This window comes from Anguilla rostrata, chromosome 11 (assembly GCF_018555375.3).
Source record: "Anguilla rostrata isolate EN2019 chromosome 11, ASM1855537v3, whole genome shotgun sequence".
Classification (NCBI taxonomy): domain Eukaryota; kingdom Metazoa; phylum Chordata; class Actinopteri; order Anguilliformes; family Anguillidae; genus Anguilla; species Anguilla rostrata.
The window spans coordinates 15,224,496-15,241,138 of NC_057943.1; the positions used below are offsets into that span (position 1 = coordinate 15,224,496).

Sequence of the window (16,643 nt, forward strand, 5' to 3'; positions counted from 1 at the left end):
AGATGAGATGTTTCTGTACACTTCAGAATTCATTCTGCTGCTGCTATCAGCAGTCACATCATCAATGAAGACAAGTGAGGTGGTACTTGTGGCAGCCATTCATTCCCAATGAGGGAACAGATGAGGTGGTATGCTTTGGATCTAGGGGAGTTCCTTTTGGCCTCCATGTTTTGCTCTTGGTCTCATCTGTCCACGAGACCCTTTTCCAGAACAATGCAGGCTCTTTTAGCCACTCCTTAGCAAACTCTTACTTGAATGTCCTGTTTTGTGGCTAACTAGTGGTTTGCATCTTGCAGTGTAGCCTCTGTAGTTCTGTTCATGAAGTCTTCTGCAGACAGTTGTCACTGACACATCTACGCTTGCCTCCTGAAGAGTGTTTTTGATCTGTTGGACACGCGTTTGAATGTTTTTTTTCATTATGGTGAGAATTCTTTGGTTATCAAAGAATGGTCCTTGTGATATTAAAATATACTGAAAGCTCTTATAAATGCACTAAGGAAGCCATTAAACTCACCTGACCAATCAGAAACACCTGTGAGGTCATTTTCCCCAAACATTATGGTGCCCTGAAATGGGGGCCTATGTATATTCTGTAATTTCTATATATATATATATATATATAATACCTGTAAAAAATCAGCAATTTAACCAAATGTGAATTGTTTGATTATAAATCTAAAATTGTGGAGTACAGAGCCAAAGCAAGATGTGCATATGCATTTGTCCTAAACATTATGGAGGGCACTAAAAAATATGGGGCTGTAGCACTGTGAACAGACCTTACATCACAAATCCTTTAATCTCATTGTAGATATATCTGTACGCCTTAGATTTTTATTTCCGTAATCCTTCTTCAGTATCTGAATCCGCTTATTGTTCTATTATGCATACTTGAGGTCGAAAATGCCTACTTTGATATCTGTCCAGTTATGTGTTCAAATTACTGCTTTACCACTTCAGATTTTTAAAAATCTAATATTACTTGTCTTGAAATTAACTGTGTGGGTTGCTTTGTCGCTGCAAATAATAACTGTCCGAGTTGTAATTTCTGACTTCATGATAAATTAAGTTATTGAAAAATATAAGACAAGGACCTACAATTTATGGACTGTGGTGTAATGATCCTGGATTCCCACTGCATCATCAAGTACTGGCTTAATATTTTGCCCAGGCTACCGTTCAAAAATCCTGCTTGTAATAAAGCTAGAGAAGTGTATTAAATATATTGAATACATTTAATACATTAAATCAGTTACAATAAAGTTAAGACCAGGAACTAGGGTTGTGAAAAAATTATTGGGGTAGAGCGCACTAACATAGAACAAAAAAGATGCTGCACGAGGTAATAACGCAGCCAATGCATTCTGCGCTTGCTTGTGGAACCCCCCCCCCCGGGCGAGCACACAGACACACACGTATAGCTACCGCTTGCGGTGTTTTCCGGGATCCTACTCTGTTCGCAATCTCTCGCTTCTTGGATCTTAGCAATGCGCTCAAATATGGATCTTACCACAGGAAAACTACCGCTAACGCGATTGATGAGTACGTTATGTAGCCAGCTAGCTAAAAGTCGCTAGCTAACTACATAACCTCAGGAACTCCTATAGAAATTTATGGATGCGCGAGAGAATATTTTTTTATCTTTTTTGTCGATGATGTGTATGTTCTGTCTTGTTTTGAATCAACGCTAACTACGCAAACTTGTCGCAGTGGATACAGTAACGTAGCAAGAGTGGATCGCCGTCCTGACTGAAACGATTAATTACTCTGTTTTTTTTTACATCAGTTTTAAATATAAATCGGTAAGTACAATTTACAGTCATAGATAATTGTATATTTCCCATTTGTTTTTTGGCGCACACATTCGTTTGGATCACCTATTGCCGAGTGTTTATAAATCTAGCAACGTTCAGCAGTTCGTGGAATGTTGTCACAGCCGGGACAAAGTTTAGCTAGTGCGAGATTATTTCGTGTACTAGTTAGCTAGTTGACTGATTTTCTAATGTTACTGGACTGCCGTTAGTTGTATTTTTCAGCTAAACTATTCTAACGTGCATATACGTCTGTACACACTGTAACAATGACAAAACATCACGATCGGTTTTTGTTAGCTACTTTAAGAGCCGTTTCACTATTTCTGTAGCCATTTTAACAGCCAGCTAGCTCGCTAATGCGTTCATACAACTACTTAGCTAGCCAGAGTTTCTAACGTTAGCTAGCTAGCTTACGTTAAATGCGACATAGCAAGCTAAAACCCAGCACATTTCAAAACATAACAAAATTTCCAAGAGACTGTATGTCTAAATAGCATTCAACCAACTCGATCGTTGCCAGTTTCTTTATGGTTGCCCGCTTACCATTTTATTATCACGGCGGTCTAACTTTGTATCTAACCCGCCTACCCCCGGTTGTATTGGAGGCAGGAAAACACGGTGAGAACCGGCAACAATTACCACAGGCCTCGGTTGCTTTTTTAATTTTAGCTTACCGAACAAATAATGACTTCACTGCCGTGACTTCAGGATAACTTTCCATGAAATGGCAACGATTCTCGTTACGTTAGTATGTACTTGGGTTAGTTTGCTTGGTGTTTGTGTCCCAGCTTTCTAACTGCGATGGTGCCAACGTTGTACCGACAGCTAGCTAGAGCCGTATTTCATAGATTTGGCGTGATAAAAATATGGAATGATCAGTCTATTACACTGAGTAACATACACCACCATTTCCCCAATGGAAATTAAAAAAATTAGATTCTATATAGTTAATGGTGGCATCCGGTTGACCTGAAGACATCATTGATTTAATGAATTATTTAGTTGGGTTTGATGAAAAGTGCATATCCCTATTAGCTAGTGATTGTAGATTTGCATTGAGAAATGGCGAGAATGGTCGTCCCTGAACGCATTCTGTTATTAATGGTATATGTTCATACGTATGTGATTACGGGAGAGACGACAGAACAGAGTCCAAGTGGAAGGGCACTTATTTCCATACCCGCAGAACTGTGTGTGAGTGTGCAGTCCTCGGATCCTGTATTTTCCTGTTTAGAATGCATAGCTATAGACACTCGCACATAGCTATACCGTCTATGACAAAATATGAGATATCAGAACCCATGTAGACCCAGCTGCACCTCCATTTCAGTCTGTTCTCTGTATCCCATGTTTACTCTTGTCTCCTTAGCCATATTCTCAGTTGGTTCATTTTACAGGCAACAAAGAGCTTAATAAACTGTGGCCATCAAAAAAGCATACTCTTTCTTTCTTGCATACTCATTTATTTTGCTGTTTTTCCTTCTTCTCACCCTGCTTTCTTCAAAACTTTATTTCTCTTTTAGTCCTCTGTAAGTCTCCAGTTCTCCTTATCTCTCTGTCTTCGATCACTCTTGCATCTTTCTGTAAGCCACCTACTCTCTGCTTCTCTGCTCCGTGGGGGGGGGGGGGGGTTCCACTGTTTGTCTTTGCCCACCATAGATATCCCTGAATATTTCAAGGCTTCAGAACTAGACAGAGTGGAGTTGGGGGGGGGGGGGGGGGGGGGGTTGGCTGCCTCTCAGATTAAATGAGTTGGATGGGACAAGGATGAGAAGAAAGCGAAGCTGAGACAAAGAATGAGAGAAGCAGAAAGCAGATGATCCCGAAGGGCAGAGAATGAGGGAGAGAATGAGAGAGAGAGAGAGTGTGTGTGAGGGAGGGAGGGAGGAAGGGAGAAGAAAAGCAAAAGATGGAGTCTGCAGTACAGCTGACAGCACATGACTCATTCCGGTGCCTTGCATGGGCTACTGCACCCATCAGGGCTTTGAGTGGCACAGGGTATCCATGCTCTTTTCCACATTGTGTGTGTGTGTGTGTGTGTGTGTGAAAGAGAGAGAGACGTGCGGAGGGCTGAAGTTGTCCGCTGTGGTTGGTTAATGGATGTTAGTAGCTCACAGTCATGGCTGCAGGATTTTCCAGATGTCGTTTTGTGGAAGTGACTTTTGATCATTTTGGAAATGCAGCTGTGAATGCAAAAATGTTCCCTCTGCCTCAGAGAGACTGCAGATTGTGGTAACCTAGCAACCCCAAATGCCAGCATACCGAAAAATAACCTGGTTTTGAAAGAGCAAGCTGGCATTGTTCCCTGTTAATGTTGTACTTGCATGCTCACCTCTCCTTGTTTAATGAGCTGAGACAATCTCCTGTGAATTTAGCTCTGATTAGCCGATGGATGAAAATTACAAAAGCTCCATCTGTTTTCCCCCTTACATAAATGAGGAAGCAAACACAGATTGTACAGTTTGAAAAAAATATTTTCTCGTTTCAAAATTTCAAAAAGAGTGAGGCCATTTTTAAAAGTTATTTTACAGCATTAATATATTTCCCCTTTCTACAGCAAGCTTTTTATCCAATATATGATGTCTGCATCTGTGAGTTTTTATGAGTGCCTGTCAACTGCCAACATTGACGAAACATTACGAGGAATGTTGCCTGTCATTCACACATCCCATTGCTATAGTGCAGCCCGCAAGTATTTGGACAGTGACACATTTTTTTGTTGTTTTGGCTCTGTATTCCAGCACATTGTATTTGAAAAGAAATTATGAATATGAGGTTAAAGTGCATGCCATCAGATTTAAGCTTTTTATACATCGTCCCCCCCTCAACTGCACTGTGCTTATGGGACTAAAGCACCAGTACAGGAGAGGCATTTATGGTCACACAGAAGAGAAGCTGTTTATTCGTTATATTCTTATGTGCTTGGCAGCCTGGGTAAACAAACACAATGGGATGCCTTTGTTCTGTTTTTAGAATGATCAAGTGAAGTGCTTAATTAGTGCCGTAGACCCACAGTGTGTTGAGTAAACAAATGAGAGAGGGGCAGATGTCGGACAAAGGGATTCGGTGTACAGGGAGGGTGTGCAGGTCGGAAGAGAGGTTCGACTCGGAGCAGAACATCTCCCTGGGGAACCTTCATCGACTGGCCACTAATGTGTGTGATTACATCTGTCTGTACCGCGTCCTCTCGCACGTCCTCCTTCCTTCTGCCGCTGCTCTCGCTCCACCGCAGTGCAGTGCACCCCCATTCGCCGTCGCCGGGCGCCACGGACCACGCGGAAGTGTTCGGTTCGCCCTCGCCCTCGTCGGCTTTCTGCAGCTGCTCCCACCTCCGGCACACGCGTGTCAAACGCGTGCCGGAGCCGCCATTGCATCACGTCCTGCCCGCAAAGGAAGGAACGCCGGAGCAGCGCGCGGGGATCTGCGTGGGTGTCGCTCGCCGGAGTCCATGTTTACACCCGCGCTAGGGGGATCTGGGTTTGGAGAGGGGTGACAGGAATTAGACCTCAGTGCCCGTGTTGTTTTAACAGAGCCTCTGCAAATTAAGATAAGGTAATGAGCTGAAGTCCCTAAGCCCCCTGGCGCTCATGCGCATGTATCTTTTTGTCCACATGCATAGCAGAGCCAAAGCGGTGGGTGCCCACTTAACCTGTGGTGAGCCGTCACAAACACAGCCACCGGAGGGGTGCGAAAGTCTGATTAGCTTAAAACATGAGCTCTGCTTCCCTTCTCTTGTCTTTTTCTTCATGCATACAGACTGACACCATCCGCGTGATTGGGTCTCTGGGGAATGCTATCATATTTAATATATTCACCACTGACGGACTGGCTGACTGGCTGAATTTATCATAATAAGCAGTGGTTCGCTGCTCCCTAAATGGAAAAAGTGCAGGCTGGTCTTCCCTGCTAAGTCTATGCAGTGAAAGTGAAGATGCTTGCGGGTGAGAGCGGTGTGGAGTTATATAAGCAGAAACTAGAGCAGACTGAAATATCCTGAAGTGTCCTCCCTTTGAGAGAGGGAATCCGGGCGAGCGAGCCTCCCTGCAGTGTCCTCGCTCTCTCTCACTCTCTCTCTCTCGCCCAAGCTGCTGCGGCTCCTCTCTCCTCCCAGAAGCCTGCAGAGGAGCCGGGCTGATCTGCTCTGAAGCAGAGGGGGCCGCGCTGTAAAGCAGTCTGAAGTGATACTCTCGGACACTGAGAAGACATCAGTAGCATATCGATCGGTACATAGAGGATCCTGCCTGCAGTACGGCTTTGTAAGGGAACAGCTGTGGTGAATGGGGGCCGTGTCTTTAAGCAAGCAAAACTGGTAGCGTGCAGTAATGATGTTTGATTAATTGACCAGATACCCCTGCTGTCAGGTAGGAATTGATTGTTTTTTCATGGTGCGTTTGCATGAGCTGATTATTATAGTTAATGCTTCTTAATAACTCCAGGTGATGATTTTAGTATAGTAGCCAACTTTGACTTTTGCCATTTCACTTTAATTTAGTTTGGGGCACTGAAATGGCAATACAGGAAAAGGTAGGTGGTAAGTGGATTTCGCACTGCTAAGAGAGTCTGTGTGTAGCCCGTACAAGCCTTTATATGGCAATACACCTGTATCGATAGCTTATTTCTCATTGTTTCATTTCCATCCTGGTTTATTATATAGTATTCATTAAATGAAACTACTGTAGGGTATATGCATGGGAAACTCAGCACTGGGTCCTGGCCTTCAGTGTGAATCTGAAACCGCTCTGAAAATGTCCCACTTTTCTCAAGGGAATACTTTTCAGTTTCGTCTGCATGTTGTTTATTAGGATCCATAAGGATGTATACACACGTATATGGCATGCAACACGTTTGGCTGCCTTTTCCTTTTATTAATCAGTTTAACAAACTGCGCTCTTTTTTGGAGCTAATTAGAAAGGCATCATTGCCTGATTAATGGCGGCACAGATGGTGCTTTTGTGCAGCCAGTAAATATGTATGAAAGATAAAAATAATGATGAATTATATAACTTGCTTAAAACCTTACTTTAAGCATAGACATACAGGCCACACAATGACCACATGCAGAAATGTTCAGATGGGGAAAATATTTTCAGGTGTCTGTAGGGATGCACTGTAATATTGGGGTCATGGTGGTGTTGAGTGATAACACTAGAAACACACTTATCAGTTTCGGCCTTGTGTGCTGATGTTCTGGCTGATATGATGATGCATACATGCGCTACAGAGGCTACGTGTTTGATGCACTGATGATGCTGCAATTCTAGTGAAAATATCACGCACTAAAAGCAGCTTAAGCATTTAGCTATCCAACTTAGTCATCTTAAACTTTTATTTATTATATTTTCTTACATTTTTGCCACCAAAACATACAAATGAAGCTATACAGGGATTCAGTAGACTTATGCTGTCTGATAAATAATAATGTATAAACGTTTCAATATTTTGTCATAATTTGTTGTATTTTTTCTTCATAAGCTGACATCTATACTAATTTGTTTTTTCTATGATAGTGGAAACTTAATTAAAGTTTCCATTTGTGTGATATAAAATGGCGTTATTGGCATCAGGATCGGGTGATGCTCCAAGAATAATATTGGCTACTGACATCGGCCCCTGGAATGGCCATACAGGGCATCCCGAGACTGGCTTACATATAAAAGAACACCTCAAATGAGAAATGGAAGTCTCCAATGCAAGTTGGAACCTTGAAACAAACCTAGATCAGTGTTATGTGTTGTACGATTTGCATTGCGTTGCGGTTTAAATGCACTTCTTCTGAAAAGTGTGAATATTCATTGTAAGAGGTTTATTGCTCTGGAGCAGTACAGCTGCTCCTGGAGTCAGTTTGGAGCTGGTCCCAGAATCGCCTGCAGCCCAGCTCAGTATGTACCCCCCACCATTTCCCTCGTGTCTCAGAAATAAATTGGTGATCAAAGCTTTTCTTAGTTAATTGGATTTATTAATATATTAATTGCCACAGCTCTGCTCATTATAAATCTTAGCATGATCTTCTGAATGTTTGCATTATGCAAAGAATCGATTTGGTGACTTTTCTTTTGGTTCCATTTCTCCCTTCCGTGCTCTGTACACTGTCCTCCATTACGGCAGCTCTTAGTCTGCCTCATCATTTGCTCTCTGAGTGTGTGTGGGAACTGTGCCCCTCCCTCCTGTCTCCTTGACCGTGCCGCTAATGACAGTTTTAGTCAGGTATACAGAAGAGAGCACAGACCCCCCCGTGCCGCAGACAGTCATCTGTCATTACCGGAGCTGGCCGGGCCCTCTGTGGCCCCCTGAGTGCTGGAGGCGGGGTTAGGCTCTGCGTCCCTCCCTCGGCCTCTCTGCCTTTCTGTGGAAGCGTTGGGTCTCGTTGCCCGGGCTCTCAGGGGGATTGCGGTAAGAGGGCACGCCGTTGCCCTGAGCACTGAGAGGCTCGGGGAGCTGTGTGGCTGAAGGAATGCGATGCCTTGGCGACAGACAGTTGCCCCCCCCCCCCCACCCCCCTCGCTAATGGTGTTGCGGTCTGCTCCTTCAGTCTGTGGGTTCAAGTCCAGGTGTGTCACTGCTCTTTCTTTGGACCCGGTGCTGCCTCTTCAGCCAGCACTGCTGTGCTTCTGATCCACTAATTGTGCTGAATTATGAGCTGTGTTTTTTCGCTCTGGGTAATGGAGTTTTCCATGCAGGTGAAGATAAGAACACTTAAGGGGCAATTTAACACCAACTATGTGACTTTTGCAAGTGGAGTAGAAAGAAATGTCCTGTCTGTTGTGTTTTTTTCCCTCTTCAGTCAAGCTGAACAAGTGTCACTTTTAATGACCATAAAGCACTTAAGATTCTTCAATTATGATAGAATTGACAGTTTGCCTTTGGTCCAAAAAGGAGATGGGTCCCCTGAATGTCTACTTTTTCAAGGCAAAACCTCTAGAAACCCTATTTTGACTCTGTTTATTAGTTTAAAAAAATAGTATGTATCTGTACAAATGTTTGTATGAGGTGGGTGGTTGTTAGTGGTCATTTATGTTTGAGCTGAGGGATAACGGTCCTTCATAACTGAAGATTACTTGTGGCTGATGGGGTGAGAGTAATAGTTAGGGCTGCTGTTTATTTTTGATGAAGTGACAGATGATGATATTGTGTTGGGGGGGTTTGTGGCTCAGTGCCCCCCCTCCTCTAAAATGGCAGCAGCTCTCTCTCAGGATTCTGCTCGGCTTGCTGTGCAGAAACAGCCGGGTTAGGTTAGCGTACGGGAGGACTGCTGCTAGGGCCAGCCGGCGATATTAAAATGGATGGGTGAAAGAAAGAGGGGGAACGGCGGAGTGACGGCGGCGCCTTGTCCCCGCAGGCCTGCCGAGGCCCACTGGGGGCGCTGGCCGGATGGATAGGATGAAGATCATCAAGCGGCGCCTGTCCATGTCACTGCGTAGCGCCAGGCCCGTGGACGACTCGCTGTCCGAGCTCGCCGAGCAGATGACCCTGGACGAGCCCGCCGCCGCCCGCGACAACGGTGAGTCCGCCCCGCGCTGCACGCTCACGCCCACGCTCACGCCCGTCAGAAAGGCTTCAGCGGCGACCCGGAGCGGGCGTGTGGAGCTTTTCGCTAGGCCTGCTTTTGAGTTCTCAGGGTACCGTAAGCCCGTGACCATGGTTCACCAACTGTGACCACGGTTTCACGAACAGAAGCGCTGCGATGGTTTGTGAAAAGACCAGTCTAGTGGATCATTCATGATGAATTGTGGAAAAATTTTACCAAAATGAAGATTGATGACTGACATGCGTGACAGTGTAGTGTAATGAGTTGCTTCAGGGAAATGCTTCAGTGTATATTCAGCTGGATGCTATGTAGGAATGCAAAAAAGTTGTGTAAATCGCTAAGGATAAGAGCTTCTGCTAAATGTACTTTAACAATAACATCATCATCATCATCTTCATCACCATCGCCACTGTCATCAGTGCAAGCACTGACCATTCATCCTAACACCTTCACTGCTGTGTGCTGGGACATGAGGAGGAGGAGGAGTAGGACGAAGAGGATTCATCGTTAGAGTGTAGCCGTGCGGGGGCGTAGCGTTCTCATACAGTGATGAGGCGGAGGCAGGTGTCCTTGCATGATTGTCTGAGTGTCTCTCCTGTCTGTTTACCCCGCTGCTCTTGTGTCGGCACTTAGATCCTCAAGGCTGGCGGTTGTGACAGAATAATTGGATATAATTTGCTCGTCCTGATGGTGTTTGTGACAGGAACGGCCCCACCCCGGGGGCACTGGAGTAAGCTCTGGAGATAGGAAGAGCGATTTGGGTTTTGGACGCTCTGTGAATGTGAGGCGACGGGAATCGCGGCGTTTTGGCCCTCTTCACTGCAGACGGCCTGCGTGTGGACTTGTTAGACATGACATCACCGCGTGCCCCTGTACCTTTCCCCTTTACGGTCCGGCTGAAGTGCTGACTGCTTTCCTTATGGTGCTATCAGCAGCTGTCGACTGTCAGATGGCGGATCTGTTTATCTCTACCTCTGTTTTATGGTCCTGTCCAAAGTGTGCTTGTGCAGTGCTCTCGTAAACAGCAGCGTTGGTGGCAGCGTCACCCTCTGGTGGTGATTGAAAGGCACTGCAGAGAACCTTTATGCTGGTGTGCCTATCTGAATGATTATCCTGATGACAGACCTAGCAGGAGAAATCATTTCAAAGTGACATAGACGTAAGTTAATGGCCCCCCCCCCCCCCAAGCAGTTTGACCCGTCTGACTCCCAGAGAGAAGAAGAGAAATCAGACTGAGTGACTAAGCAGTAGCTTTTATTTGTTTCCTTATTTGCTTGCCAACTGTTTATTGTTGTCCTTTAATCTTGTCACCCTTGTTTGATTTTACAGTGCAGGCTATTGTTTTACAATTCATGCAGCTTTTGTATGCTGCAACCAGTTTTGTGTCTTTTTGTATTCATTATCTACTTTTTTTGCTACTTCGAAGTGGCTTGTGATAATAATGGCTTCATGAATGAAGAGAGATTGGTGCTGTTCCTAACACAGCCTGCAGAGTTAAGGGATATTTAACACTGCACTAAATTGAAATATCCTTTGTCTTATCCTTATTTTCTCTCTCTCTCTCTCTCTCAGTTTAATAAAGCTGCTTAGCTTTAAAGTTGCAGAATATATCCCCTAAATCGGTCAGGGTGCTAATTGGAAGCGCAGTGAGAGATTGAGTGGATGGGTGCCCTTGCAGAAAGGGTGTGGCTGTGGGGTAGGGTGGGGCAGGGTGAGGTGGGTTAGAGCTGGTTGGGGCAGGATGGCATGGGGCAGGGTCTGCAGAACACAGTGTCTCTGGTGAGGGTGGTCACGGCTCAGATTTGGGACTCCTCCAGTAGTGCTGGATTGATATTCTGCTTCACTCTGAAAGGGCAAAGATGCTGAGTAATCAGTATTGTAGTGAGAGAGAGGAAAAACACACACACACACACATGTGCACGCACAAACACGCACACACACACACACGCATGCACACACACGCGCGCGCACACGCATGCACACAGACACACACACACACAGATTATCAAATGTGAAGTGCTTCAGCAGTAATGTAATCCTTGTGGTTTTAATTCATGCTAGATGTGAAAGCTTAGCTACTTGAACTCTGTGAATGAAATGAGCAGAATCTTTAGAGCCCTGCAAGGCTTCATGTCCACGTCTCACATGGCAGGAGAAATTTGATTGGTTTGCTCGTCGGCACCATTACTTGGCTTTAACTGTTTCTGCGCTCATCAGAAGAATCTCTCTCTCTTTTTCTTTGCTTGTTGTTTGCTTGTTTGGTTTTACATGATAAAGAAATGACTCTCAGCGCTCGCTGGTTTATCTTCTCCTTTGTCACGGCCGTGTTCAGTAGCTCTGGCAGTTTAGCTCTCCGGAACCGGCGTTCTCACGCGAAGGCAGTGGTGCGGCGAGCTGTCTTATCAGCCGAAGTCCTCTGAGATTGCGCTTGAGGCGAGGTTTGGAATCATGTGCTCCGATTCCAGCGCCCTCTTGGTCGCGTTGTCTGCAGAGCCAGGATTTTGGCTTCGTTGGGCAGCGAGCGGAAAGAGACCGCGCCTCGGCCGTGGCTCGCCATTAGCAGAATTCTGCCGCGCTTGCGGAACTGCCGTTGTGTTGGGCGCGCTTGGTCTCCTTTGAGCGCTCTCCGGGTCGATGGTGTTGTTTTTGGCCTGGGCTGAGAGGCGCTCTCCAGCATGCCAGCCTGCTGTCGCCTGCAGGCCCAGCCCACTCCAGAGCCCATCGAGAGGGCAGCCGGGGCCTGTGAAGTGGGCGGGCCCTGCTCCCAGACTCTGTAATAGAGGCGTGTCACACCCAGCGAAGAGTGGACCGTGCCGGCAGGTGCTGAGGTCGTCACGGAGATGAGCCCCACTGGGATTCCGGCTTGGTTTTGAAGGCTCATCTCATGTGACATCACTCCCTGATTTAGATAACCCTTTGCGTCATGCCCAGTGTGTTAGGAAAAGTCACGGTTCACTTTCTAGTGAGTATTTTTGCTATTGTTTCAGTGTGTTGACAGTTCATATGTGCACTGAAGGATGTTTTGTTAACTATACAAGCTGCCTTGGAGTAACTTGAAGGGTACTTTTCTTGCTTGGTTTAGAACACAAGCTCAGAATGCCTTACACCAGACACTGTAAAATCAGCAGGTCCTTAGAATCTTCTGTAAGTACCAAAATATCCCTCATTGCCCACACAAGCTGTCTGGGCCCACTGAGAACACGAAAACTGAAATAATCTAAAAAATAACACAAAGTGAACTATGAGAGCACATGCATGGACATCATGATTACCTGTGCAGCTTGTGCTTCACTCACTCATGATTACCTGTGCAGCCTGTGCCTCACATCCTCATGATTACCTATGCAGCCTGTGCCTCACATCCTCATGATTACCGCTGCAGCCTGTGCGTCTTATCCTCATTAGCTGTGCTGCCTGTGCTTCACTCACTTATGATTGCCTGTGCAGCCTGTGCCTCATATCCTCATGATTACCCGTGCAGCCTGTGCTTCACATTATCATTACCTGTGCTGCCTGTGCCTCACATCCTCATTATTACCTGTGCTGCCTGTGCCTCTTGTCCTCATGATTACCTGTGCAGCCTGTGCCTCTTATCCTCATGATTACCTGTGCAGCCTGTGCTTCACATTATCATTTCCTGTGCAGCCTATACCTCACATCCTCATTATTACCTATGCAGCCTGTGCCTTTTATCCTCATTATTACCTGTGCAGCCTGTGCCTCTTATACTCATTATTACCTGTGCAGCCTGTGCCTCTTATCCTCATTATTACCTGTGCAGCCTGTGCCTAATATCTTCATTATTACCTGTGCAGCCTGTGCCTCATATCCTCAGGTTGTTTCATTTGTGACCGGTGCTCCTTTCTCTTCCTTTATCTCTCTCTGTCTTCCCTGTCCTTTTTCATACCTCCGCCCCATCTCCTTTCTCTTGGCCTCCTTCACTCCTGTCCTCATCCCCTTGTCCTTTTATTATTCTTTCCCTTCCTTGTCTTTCCCTCCCTGTGTTTTTGCCCTCTCCCCCTTTCTCTCTCAGAGCCGATGGTGTGCCCCGCCCGCCCCCCTCCATCCCACAGCGCGCCCTCCTTCCTGCGTCACTACGCGGGTAACCTGGGGCGGGCGGCCCTGCACCGGGACCTCGGGGGGGCGCTGGAGAGACCCTATCTCGCCCTGCAGAGGACCGGATCTCTCGGTGACTCTCTCTCTCTCTCTCTCTCATTCTCATTGTGTCTCTCTCTCTCCACTTCTCTCTCTCTCTCTCTCTCTCTCTCTTTCTCTCTCAAATTACTGCGTGACTTTGTGCCATTTATACAAATGAGTTATGGATTTATGACAGCATGTCTGGCGTTATTGTAAGTTTTGAAAAAGGCACGCTGTCGTTGTTATTGGCAGTAGTTCCGGTACTACTCTGGCTAAAAGCTTAGTTGTGGATTGAAGTCCCATTTTATCCGTCCCCGGTTCTGTCACACACGCATTTCATTTGCACAGAAGGTCCGCAGGACTGTAATTACTTCACTTCCTGTGCTGCGCTTTACTTCCTAACGTGCAGATGTGTTTGATCGCCTATACATCGCTAATCTCTCCCTCGCTCGTTCTCTCTCTCATTCATTGTCCATCTGCACTCTTTATCCTCATTTTTTCTCTCCCTCTCTCATCCTCCCGTCCATATGGTGCTCGCTTCCTGCGGATGTTGAGTGTCTTCGTCCGCTGTGGTGTTGTCAGCAGTGTCCCTCTCACACACAGCTCAGTGCAGTAGTCCTTACAGTGGGACATTTCTGGAGTGACTTTGCTATCAGTCATTTTGTTTTGTAGCAGATCACAAGCCGACGGCACCTGTGTCGTTTTCACATGTATATCTGAATTTTAAATCGAGCTGCCTTAACTCAGCCTGCTATTCTGCCTACATAAGATTTGCTTGCTTTTCTGTGTGAACCAATGCAGATATAGATGGAAATTCAACAGACGTCATATAAAATGTTTCAGCCAGACTAGTAATGGCATATCTGTGCAATTTCACATGGCACTGTGACATCATATGGGGTCTGCCTTGCAGCTGAAAAGACATCTTCTTTCCTCGTATTTCTGTTTTTGAATGCGGAGGGACGTTGGTTTGCTTTGAGTGGAAATCTCAGATTGCCTACCCTGTAGACTCAAAGACACGGCGTTCTCCAGCAAGATTCCTCGCTGTCAGTACGTCTCATCAGGTGTTCGGTCACTGCAGGGTGAGAGCAGTGAAGGCGGGTGCTTCTGAATATTCATTATCGGGGAGATGGTTACTCTCAGTTCTGATTCAGATCGCTGTCAAAACCTGCTGAATCACCACAACCTAAAATACTTTAGAATCAGGTGCATTCCAGGACTGCCTGCCTGCCTGCCTATTCGCTCATGAATTTTTAATTGAATAAAAATAGTGATGCAGTGAAATATTTTTTTAGGAAGCTTAAGCCAGGACAGGAAGAGTGAGTGCCAGGTCTTTTTTTAATGAGAATGAAGTGCGGAAATGAACTGGAGAGCTCACCCCCCCCATGCCTGCCCTAATTTCCCCACACAGTGTCCGAGCTCCTGCTTAAGCTGCCTGCTGTGGAGGCCTGTTTCCTGGATCCATTTTGTGTATCGACTGAAGAGAAAAAAGGATGGTTTGGAAACCTGCTGCAGAGGATGCGTACTGAGCATGCTCATTGAGGCTGCCTGACATTCAGGGAAGCATATCATAGGAAATTATTTAGCTTCTGTTCAAAAAAAATATTTGTAACATCTGTTCAATGCTGTTTGTAACTTGGTGGCACAGGTAATCTACAGGCCGTGGTGGCACCACTGCTCACATCTCAAAAGTACGCTGCCGTGTCTTATGTTTCAGTGTTCTTGACTAGTTTTTGTTGCGCTGGCAGAAATGATTGCTGGCTACTTGAAAGTGAGGGCGGAAAGGCAATTTGTGGCCTCGGCGCTGAAGGGAGGTTCCTGCAAGGCCACTGAAGTTACGGATTTCAGCTGAGAGGGGAGAGCCGGGGTAAAGGCCTGGGCTGAAGAGCGCTACACAGACTTCTACAGGAAGTGTGTAGTGTGGCAGCACCCCAAACAGGGAACAAAGCAAGACCAGCCGCAGTGTCTGAGCCACACAGGTTAATCAGACGGCTTAATGTGTCATGCCTTGTCAATAAGTAACAGGCTGTACCTTCCTCCCCCGCCGTGCTGGATGAGTAAGTGCATGACAGGTTTAGGGATAGGCTGAGCTTAGCTCATGTGTGTGCCCAGGCTATGTGACTCACCGCGTGGAGGATGCCTCTTCCCCTGCTTTCCACGGGCAGACGCCTGTGGGCGCGAGCGTGTGTAGCGCCGCGGCGGGGCGGTCCGGGCCGCCGAGGACACGGCGCGCCGGGGCCTGGCGGAACACGCCGGCGCGTGGGAGGCCGCGCGGGCGTGCCCAGCTCAGGACGCACACCCCGCTCTGCGTTTCGGGAACCTCTCAGGGGCTTCGGTGTCTTGAGAGGTTTGTTTGTCAGGCCTCTTGAAACCGGTTGCGGTTGAATCATAGACCGTAGGGGTTGAACAGTCACTTGGGGTTGTCTCCAGGGTGAGTGACATAATTATTAAAATATGAAGCTCCTCTTTCTGAACCTTATTTCTGGTGTAATCTTGTCTTTCATTCACACGAGACCATCGGAAAGCAGTGAGGGGAACAAGCGTAGGATTGAGGAGAGAGGAAAAGAGAGGAGAGTAAAAGAGGAGGAAGGTGCGAGTGCCCGCTCCGGTGTGTCGGAGTTGGGGGAGTGGGGGCAGACCTTTGTGAAGGAGGTTTGAGGGTCAGCAGGAGGAGGAGGAGGTGCTGTCGATGGAGGAGGCCTGCGCTGTGGCTGCTGCTGACTCACCCTGCCCTCCCTCCGCAGTCCGCTCACGTCCACAGCTAATGGATCAGCATGATGGATGCTATCCCCCCCGGCCACTTCCTCGCCGAGCTCCTAATTAAGACGCTTTTCATTCTTTTAAGTACTCAAGACTGGAAACATTAGTCAGAAATGTATTTTTACTGAAGTGATTTATGCATTTTTATTTGCTCCTTTCATGTGGAGACGTGTTTTATGGTCTTTGTGTATTTACGGTCAGTTGTTGCTAGCCTTCCGTGTGCGGTCACACGGTCACAGAAAGAGACCGTGCTGACGGTGTGCTGTGAGTCCGTCAGTCAGGCCCGGTCCGTAGGGTCTTAATGTAATGCCGTGGAGCTGAGCCATGCGCTGCATTAAGCTGCTGCTGCCTGATGGATTTCATATTCATCCAGCCGAGTGCCACTCTGGTAATGCAGTGGCCCCGTG

The 16,643-nt window shown here is 46.7% G+C and overlaps 1 protein-coding gene across 6 annotated transcripts in view; it reads left to right on the forward strand.

Moving 5' to 3' along the window:
• The first annotated feature begins 1,406 nt into the window (after positions 1-1,406).
• Positions 1,407-16,643, forward strand: part of LOC135234056 (cyclin-dependent kinase 17-like) — a 49,015-nt gene continuing 33,778 nt past the window's right edge. For 3 of the 6 annotated variants that reach the window (XM_064298180.1, XM_064298182.1, XM_064298183.1), the window contains exons 1-3: positions 1,407-1,802; positions 9,151-9,312; positions 13,373-13,528. In XM_064298180.1, coding sequence (XP_064154250.1) covers positions 9,183-9,312; positions 13,373-13,528 — 286 coding nt within the window. In that variant the 5' untranslated portion in view covers positions 1,407-1,802; positions 9,151-9,182. Of the gene's footprint in view, positions 1,803-5,642; positions 6,176-9,150; positions 9,313-13,372; positions 13,529-16,643 lie in introns of those variants that run through there. The other 3 variants (XM_064298184.1, XM_064298187.1, XM_064298181.1) reach the window with 2 other exon arrangements.